General features: G+C 37.0%; 1 protein-coding gene across 1 annotated transcript in view; it reads left to right on the forward strand.

Moving 5' to 3' along the window:
* The first annotated feature begins 2,677 nt into the window (after positions 1–2,677).
* Positions 2,678–10,000, forward strand: part of LOC144977428 (uncharacterized) — a 12,246-nt gene continuing 4,923 nt past the window's right edge. The window contains exons 1-3 of the mRNA XM_078922643.1: positions 2,678–2,979; positions 4,306–4,629; positions 5,502–5,552. Of these exons, the coding sequence (XP_078778769.1) occupies positions 2,700–2,979; positions 4,306–4,629; positions 5,502–5,552 (655 nt within the window). The 5' untranslated portion in view covers positions 2,678–2,699. The remainder of the gene's footprint in view (positions 2,980–4,305; positions 4,630–5,501; positions 5,553–10,000) is intronic.

Here is a 10,000-nt window from a genome sequence, read left to right on the forward strand (position 1 = left end):
CTCGTCATAAAAAGTAGTTGTCGCCCTCGATTTTTAGACTTCTTTTTGAAGAAAAAATATTCCAGAATGCATTTAACCATAGATTAACTAGTATAGAATGAATGAAACGGAAAGACGCCAACTTCAGTCATTTGAAGGAACGAAACTGTGACGCCGCCCAGCTCCTTGTTATTGTTATGGACGGTTGAGGTGATCTTAATCTTAGTGATCAACTCTAAGTTGTATCAATCAAAACGTTCAAGGTTGAACATCGTTATGTGTGTTGGTACGTTTTATCTGGCTGGCGTATGTTGTGAATACTTTAACTAAACGCACAGCATCAAGAGAAGGAGCAAATTTGACGTCAGTCTGCTCTTTTTATTGTTTTTAGCCAGCCATTTTAAGGATAGTTCTTACTAAATTGTATCAATCAGACTATAGAAGTTTGAGGTTACACATACTTTTGTGTGTTTGTGCGCAAGCTGTCGGATGTTATGAGCATTTTTTAACCTAAGCGCATAGCATCAAATAGGAGCAGCGTGGTCCAGTCTTTGTTTCGTACCCGAAGGTACCGAGTCCGGCTACCCACTCCGCTGTGTGGCCTGGAGCAGTCACCTCGCCTTAGCTCATCTTGTGGCACTGCACTGCGGCTGACGTCTGGGTTATTCCAGTCTTCCCTTAGAATAGACCCTAAAGACAAATTTCACTTGGGGTGAATAACGGGAATTTTGTTTTATTTAATTTTATTTATTTGTTTATATCTAATTCAGGACCAGATCGTTTCCCTTGTCATGGCAGCACCCGAGGCGACTGGAATCAAACATGTTGATTCCTGAGAAATGTTGTTATGACTCGGTTTGCCCCTGTATCAAAAGACGATTGAGATCGATGACCATTCAAGATGGATGGCTCGTCTCTATCATATCAGTCATTGTGTGGCTGTTTTGGGGTGCCGGTGAGTGTTATAGTATTCTTTACATTATTATGTGTATGTGTGTGTTTTGTGCGAATGTGTATTTTGCTCTGGTGTGATTTTGATTCTTTGTAATATTGTTTTTTTGGGGATTTTTTTGTTGGTGTTTTGATTCTTTTTTCCTTGTTTTTATTTGTCGTGTTTTGTTTTATTAGTTTGTGTTTTTATATGTTGATTTGTTAATTTGTTTTAGTGTATGGCGCTTGCTTCACTCTCAATTCTTACTAAGGTAGGGTCATTAAAAATTGCTATGTGAGAAAACCCTTGAGGTGATTTGTACTTGTTTGACGGTCTTATAAACCAAATTGTTATGGGCTCATTGTTATAATGTAAATGCTCTCAAACTAACACATGAATGTAAATGTTGCTGCTCGAAGCTCGAAGAAATAAATAACAATGTAAAATTTAATGTAAGCTTCAATTTAATTACGAAAAAAAAGATAAAGTGGATCATGGACGTTTCGGGTTTCCCCTTTATCAACAAACAGGATGAATTAAACACTACAGATGAATGAGGTCTCATTCATCTGTAGTGTTTCATTCATCCCGTTTGTTGTAAAAGGGGAAACCGGAAACGTCCATTCTATCTGTTTTCGTAATTAAAGTGAAGCTTACATTAAATTTCACATTGTTATTTATTTCAAACTAACGCAGAATAGTTTCCATTACCACAATGTTAAATCAAGCCATAAATGCGTTCGGTTATCAGACCTACAAATATGTGCACACCTACTTGAGACTATTTGGTACTTGTAAACCGCTTGCCTTTCTATCTCAAAGAAGTGATCTCTGCCAGGTCTAAGTGAGGACCAGCATTATTGTGATTGTTGGTTCATTCATTTTATTTTGTTAATTTCAATCAATTCACCTCTTATTTCTGACACGGTCACACAATGCATTTGGTTTGTATTTCCTTTTCAGATGTTTAGCCGTGAATTGTGGGCCTATATGGTCTTGTGATATGACACTCGCCTTTGTGTCGAAAAGTCCTGGTTTCGAGTCCTACTTTAAACGGTGCATAGTTGAATCCTTGGAAAAGGCTCTTCACTCATGGTGTAAAATGAGGACCTTGCACTTAACAGTATTATCTCTGTTGGAAAAATAAATTTGCTAAAAGGCGTGACGTCTCGTCCTACATAATAAGTGTTGCTGTTGGCTAGAAACACCTTAGATAGCACTTTGAGCACGGATATCGCACTCTACAATCGCTTTAGTTTTATTCAAGTTTTAATTTCATTTCGAATATAACTTTATAAAGTTGAGACAAACACCAACATTCTGTGAGTCAACGAAGATTTGATCGCTCGATACATTTATTAACTAAGTCCATGGGACAAGATAAATTGATAACATTTACACAATGAAAAAGAATTCTTACCTGTTTTAAGAAGGTCAACATTTGTAAACGTTTTATTTAACTTTATTTTTTTTAGTTTTGATTTTATTTGATTAGTTTTGTTTTGTCTCTTTTACAAAATGCTTATTTATTCTTTTATTACAGATCACCATACGGTGGTGTACACAAAGAGTTGTTATCTTTCTATACCTGCTTCCATATTTCTTTTAAGTTGAATATTACTTCACATTAGAGTCAAAACATGTAATAAAATGTTTTGTCTGTTTTTTTTTTTTTTGGTTATTGTTGGGGTTATTTTTTCATGTTTGCCTGTTTGTATTTATTTCACTAATCTGAACTATTGTTCTGTTGTTTGTTTTCATTGGCAGGGGTTGATTCAACCTGCATTCCATGTTATTGTCACCTGGCATGGAATCCTCCTGGCTTTTGCTCATCTCAACTACATCCGCGTCGATGAGTGAAAGCGTCATCATCATACAACTTCTATTGTCTATGGCAGTCCTTCTCATTAAGATCATCACTGAGCCTAGAACTACATCGAGATCATATTCTTATTCATCGCCAGTTTCATCGTCCTTACCGTCTTTCATAACATCACCTTGTCATTCCAGCGCACAGCATTCGGAGAAACTAGTATTTGGGTGCAATTACATGTTTCTTGGATTCCTCGGTAAGATATGGAGGTCAGCTTGTCCGTCGGATAAAGTTATAACCTCTATTTAATCATGGCTAGAATCCAAATTCAAACAAAGGCTATTGACGTTTAATATACAAGCATTAATTGCCTAATTCTTGCCATGAATTCTTGCCCTTACCCCATCACAAAAAAAAAAAAAAAAAAAAAAAAAAAAAAACAAAAAAAAAAATAGATAACACCAAAAACATGAACTTTTATATACAGTTTTAGTTTTTAATAAATTGAACATCATCCAATGCTTTACAAGGAGTTCAAAGCCAATACTACCGTGCTCTGGAAAAACACGTATTTGAAATTGTGGCCAAAAAAATCGTCCATCAAATATCGATCGATCAAAATGACCCTTACCTAGTTTGGGAGAAAATTATAGCAAATCGCTTTTGCTTTTCTAATGACAACTTCGCGTCACCCCCACACACACAGTGGGACTTGAACCCACGACATTTATGTCGGAACAAAGATGATTCCAGTGGTACTAATAGATTTGCATTATCATCACCGAAAAAGCGGACCACGCTGCCAAGACCGTCACTCAGTCGCAATACGTTGCTATTTTAAAAAAAAATGGGAATGCATTGAGCAATGTTGGTGAAACTCATCTTAAACATATTATGTTAAACATTATTTTTCTTACTTCGATGTAGTTTATATTATTATTACCGTTGTGGTTTTATTGGACTTTTTCATGGCTATCAGTCTAGATATTGTACAGAGTTGAAATGTACTTTAACATTTATAAATGTATCTTTCCATGTAAATAAAACCATTGGTGGATGCATGACCCGGTTAACAATTTCTTAATTCTTGTAAAACTATCAGTATAATATTGTCGAGTTGCTATATGATAAATTTAATAGGATGAATGTCAAGCAAAGCCCCTGCAGGAAAAATAAAGGAAGGCTCATATTCCAAATATAAATCCTCATGGATAGTATAGCACCATTGAAGTAATTTATATGTATATGAAATTTTATTTATTATATTATATTATAGGAATATAACTTAATTTTTATTTCACACAGCACAAGTCGCTACTTTGTGAACTAAGGACCCTTACAATATCCGTGGGAATTTTAAACAAAGCTTATAGAACTAGCAATAGGATAAATGCATAAATGCCTTCAATATGGAGAACGTGTTTCAATCTTAACCTTCAAAAACCAATTTTGTTTGTTTGTTTTACAATTATTTTTTTACTTTAAACTCAATTTTCTTCAGCTAGTCAATTCCGACATAACATCAGAATGACCAGGTTTGTTACATGCCATATGAAAACATACTCTTATTTCTCTTTTCCAGGAGTCGGAGGCCTTCTTGTCGCCTTATGCCCAAATTATACCATTCCAATCCACACTCACCTCATCTTTAGTCTAGGATTAGCCCTCCAATTTGACGATTTAAGCGATTTAAACGCTAACGACGACGACGACGACGACGACGTCGACGATCAAGATATGCCAACCTCTCAGAAGCATGCCAGAATTAATTGCAGCATAAAACTTAAATCGCTGGACAAGCTGGAGCCCAAGAAAAGTGGCCTTGACCTTTGTTGCCTTGTGTGTCACCTCTTGTCACTTTTCATGATGTCTTGTCTCGCCATGTTACTGGGATTACAAATCTGCAGTAAGATATCTTATCATTTTGAGTCCTTCTTGTTTTGTTTTAATTTTCAAGAGCTTCTGGCGAGCGAGCCTGATGACTGATGCATTGTGGTCAGTAACGTGTCTATTGATCGGAAAATATAAATCCATATTCATTTAAGTTTAGGCGTCTCTTTTGAGACTTCAAAATCATATTTTGTCGTCCATTTTAACGCATTTTAAATACTGTACGTTATAAGAACAAAAAGAATTGGTCCAAATTGTTTCGGTGCACGGTACTCCCTGCCCCCCCCCCTCCCACCACTTCCACGGTGATCATTATTGCAATAAATTTCACTTTATTCTCTAGGCTGTCGTCTATAAGAGTTTTGCTCTAAAAGTAAAAGAGTGTCAAAATCGTTGACTGTCGTCAAAATTGAGAATTTTGTTCTATGAAATATTATAGTTATGCGTTGAGACAAGCTTTTATTATTATAATTTACCTACGAATGACATATTTCTCATTTTCAAAGGACTGATTTGAATATCGCACAAATTATGAGAATGTTTGTAATTTATTACTGACACAAACTGTCCTGCCGTCCACTAACTCTTCCGTCAGAAAAATAAAAATTAAACATCTTGATTGATTAAGAAACCGCAAACCCTCATAAAGTCTTAACTCAGAGACTTAAAAATCATGAGTATGTGGGTCAGTCTACGACAGATAAGATATAAATTTAAATGTCAAAGTGTTTTGTCATATATCCGAGAATAATTCAGACTGATTTGAAATATGCATTCACATTTTCATAAAACAGTAGTTGACTATCCATGAATTGTAAAAACGGTTCTTTATTTGCTAATTTATTAACCAATGGCATTTAATTTATTTCTCCTCTTTTAAATCCACAGATGCAATAATCTATATTATATCGCTATCACCATTGGTATACTTATTTTCAAGTAAGTATGCATAGCTTGATTTTTTCTTCTCATTGAATCTATTTTGTACTTATTTTGTACGTAGGTACATATATTGCACTCCAGAACAAACCAATATTATATTCTAGGGACAGTGATATTGTATGCCTGATTGAGTACCATAGAATACGACGGCATGAAAATTTTATTTTGGTTTCCTAGAGCGTCTGCTATATAAAAGCTCAATTTTTAAAAGTCCTTTTGTGATCCCTATTTTGAAAATTCATTTTTTCTAAATCCTATTGGATTGCTTGTGCGTGTTTATGCATCAATGTAGGGTTTCGGTTATAAATGAAGCTTTGGAATTGAAAATTGAGTTTTAAACCAATGACATTTATTGACTTCATATGACAAAAACCTGATTGTTCAGAATGACATATATTGAAGGCAATGTAGTCTAGTAATATGACACTCGCCTTCGGATCGGAAGGTTCTTGGATTCGAGTCCCCATTCTCTCATCGCACTCAGGTGTAAAATAAGTCCGTGGCCGTCAATAGTGTTGTCTAAAAAAAAAGGAATATCGCCAAATCTCGTGCTACATGTTAAGTGTATGTATGCATGTATGTATGTATGTATGTATGTTTTATGTATGTATGTATGTATGTATGTATGTATGTTATGTATGTATGTATGTATGTATGTATGTATGTATGTATGTATGTATGTATTTATGTATGTATGTATGTATGTTATGTATGTATGTATGTATGTATGTATGTATGTATATGTATGTATGTATGTTGTATGTATGTATGTATGTATGTATGTATGTATGTATGTATGTATGTATGTATGTATGTATGTATGTATATGTATGTATGTTATGTATGTTATGTATGTATGTATGTATGTATGTATGTATGTATGTATGTATGTATGTATGTATGTTGTATGTATGTATGTATGTATGTATGTATGTATGTATGTATGTATGTATGTTGTATGTATGTATGTATGTATGTATGTATGTATGTATGTATGTATGTATGTATGTATGATGTATGTATTTGTATGTATGTATGTATGTATGTATGTATGTATGTATGTATGTATGTATGTATGTATGTATGTATGTATGTATGTATGTATGTATGTATGTATGTATGTATGTATGTATGTATGTATGTATGTATGTATGTATGTATGTATGTATGTATGTATGTATGTATGTATGTATGTATGTATTTATGTATGTATGTATGTATGTATGTATATTATGTATGTTGTAGTATGTATGTATGTATGTTGATGTATGTATGTATGTATGTATGTATGTATGTATGTATGTATGTATGTATGTATGTATGTATGTATGTATGTATGTATGTATGTATGAGTATGTATGTATGTATTTGTATGTATGTATGTATGTATGTAGTATGTATGTATGTAGTATGTATGTATGTATGTATGTATGTATTGTATGTATGTATGTATGTATGTATGTATGTATGTATGTATGTAGTATGTATGTATGTTGTATGTATGTATGTATGTATGTATGTATGTATGTATGTATGTAGGTATGTATGTATGTTGTATTAGTATGTATGTATGTATGTATTATGTATGATTGTATGTAGTATGTATGTATGTATGTATGTATGGTATGTATGTAGTTGTATGTATGTATTGGTATGTATGTAATGTATGTATGTATTATGTATGGTATGTATGTATGTATGTATGTATGATGTATGATGTATGTATGTATGTATGGTATGTTATGTATGTTGTATGTATGTATGTATGTATGTATGTATGTTGATGTATGTATGTATGTATGTATGTAATGTTGTTGTATGTATGTATTAGTTGTATGTATGTTTGTATGTATGGTTTGTTATGTATGTAGGGGGTAAATTAGTTTATTTTATTTGTTTTGTATGTATTTTATGGATGTTTTTGTTTGGTTTTTAGTTTTTGGTATGTAGGGTAGGGATGTATGTTTATGTATGGTAGTTTTGTTGGTTTTGTTGTAGGTTTTGTAGTTGTATGAGTTTATGGAGGGATGTATGTATGTTTTGTATGTTTGTATGGTGGGGTGTGATGGGGATTTGTTGGTTTGTGGGGGTGTGGTATTGGGTTGGGTGGATGTGTTGTTGGTTGGTTTGGTTGTTTGTGGGTTTGTGGGGGGTTTTGGGTTGGTTGTGGGGGGAGGGTGTTTTTGGGTTGTTGGTGTATGTGTGGGTTGGGGGTTTGTGTTGGTTGGTGTAGGTGGTGGTTGGGGAGGAGGGTGGTGTTTTTGTTTGTGGGGTGTGGGTGTGGTGTTTGGGTGTTTGATTGTTGGGTTGGGTGTTGGGTTGTTGGTTTAGTTGTTGGGTGTGTTTTGGTGGGTGGTGTGTTTGGTGTGTGGGTTGTGTTGGTGTTGGGGGGGTGGTTGGTAGGTTGTTTGGTGGTTGGGGGTGGTTGGGTGTGTGGTGAGTGGTGTGGTGTGGGTTGTGTGTTGGTGTGTGTTGTGGGGTGTGGGGGTTGGTGGGGGTTTGGATGGTGGTTAGGGTTTTGGGTGTTTGTTGGGTTGTGGTTGTTGTTGTTGGGTTTGTGGTTGGTTTTGTAGGTTGGGGGGGTGGTTTGTGGTTGTTGTTGTTTGTTGTGGGTTTGGGGTTTTTTTGTGGGATTGTTTGTTTGTGGGTGGTGTGGGTGGAGGTTGTTGTTGGATGTGGGGTTTGTGGGTGTGGTTTGTTTGGGTGTGTTTGTTGGGTGTGGGTGGGATGGGGGGTGGGGGGTTTTGGTTGGTGGGGGGGGTTTGGGGGTGGGGTTTGTTGGGGTTGGGGGGTTGGGGTGTTGGGGGGTGTGGGTTGGGTTGGGTGTGTTGGGGTGTGTGTGGTTTTGTTGTTATGGTGGTTTGTTTGTGTTGGGTGGTTGTGGGGTTGTTGTTGGTTGGTGGGTGGTGGTGGGGTTGGTTGTTGGTGGGTGGTTGGTGGGGGGGGTGTTGGGGTGGTGTGGTGTGGGGTTGGTGGGGGTGTTGGGTGGTTGGGGTTGTGGGTGGGTGGTTGGTGGTTGGTTGGGTGGGGGGTGTGGGGGTTGTTGTGGTGGTGGGGTTGGGGGTGGGTGTGGGTTGGGTGGGTTGGTGTTGGGGGGGTGGGGGGGTGGGTGGGGGGTTGGGGGGGGTTGGGGGGGGGGTGGGTGGGGGTTGGTGGGGTGGTGGTGGGTGGGGGGGTGGGTGGGGGGGTGGGTTGGTGGGGGGGTGGGGGGGTGGGGGTGTTGGGGTTGGGGGGGGTGGGGGGGGGGGTGGGGTGGGGTGGGGGTGGGGGGGGGGTGGGGTGGTGGGGGGGTGGGGTGGGGGGGTGGTTTGGTGGGTGTGGGGGGGGGGTGGTTGGGGTGGGGTGGGGGGGGGTGGGGGGGGGGGTGGGGGGGTGTTTGGGTGGGGTTGGTGGGGTGGGGGTGGGTGGGGTGTGGGGGGTTGTGGTGGTGGGGGTTTGGGGTTGTGGGGGGGTGTTGTGGGGGTGGGGTTGGTTGGGGGGTGGGGGGGGGGGTTGGGGTGTGGTGGGTGGGGTGGGGGTTGGGGTTGGAGTATGTTATGTATGAGTATTGAGATGTATGTATATGTATATATGATGTTGATGTGTTTATGTATTATGATTAGAATGATGTAGTATTTTTGTATGTATTTTTGTATGTGTATGAGATGTTGAGATGTATGTGGTAGAGTATTATTTTTGTTGTAGTAGTTTTAGTTTTATGTTGTTGTTATGTGAGGTTTTGTAGGGTGGTTTTTTGTATGTTGTATTTTTTGGGAGATTTTGTGATGTTGTTTGTTGTATTGATGTATTGGAGATTAGTTTGGATGAGTTGTTGGTTATATGTAGTATTATGTAGTTAAGTATGATGTAGTAGTTGTAGTAGTTGTTATAGTTGTATGAGTATGTATGTAGTGTATTATGTAGTGTAGTATTATGTATGTATGTATGTTGTTTAGTATGTTGTTGTGTGTATGTATGTATGTATGTAGTTTGTATTTTTGTATGTTGTATGTAGTTATGATGTGTATGTTGTTTATGTATGTATGTATGTTGTATGTATGTATGTATGTATTATGTATGTATGTATTATTTGTTGTATGTATGTATGTATGTATGATGTATGTGTGTATGTATGTTGTATGTTGTATGTTGTAGTATGTATGTAAGTATGTATTGTATGTTGTGATTGTATGATGTATGTTATTATTTGTATGTATTATGTTGTATTATGTATGTTTTGTTGTATGATGTTGTATGTTATGTTGTATGTATGTATGTATGATTATTGTTGTAGTATGTATGTTATGTATGTTGATGTATGTATGTTTGTGATGTATGTAGGTATGTTTGATATGTATGTTGTAGTATGTTGTATGTTGTATGTATGTATGTTGTATGTTTATTATGATGTTGTATGTAGTTGTATTATGTATGTTGAGGAGTTGTATGTATGTATGTAGGTGTAT

This window comes from Berghia stephanieae, chromosome 1, assembly GCF_034508935.2.
Source record: "Berghia stephanieae isolate SIO BIC M18660-M18661 chromosome 1, UCSD_Bste_1.3, whole genome shotgun sequence".
In the NCBI taxonomy this organism is placed as follows: Eukaryota; Metazoa; Mollusca; class Gastropoda; order Nudibranchia; family Aeolidiidae; genus Berghia; species Berghia stephanieae.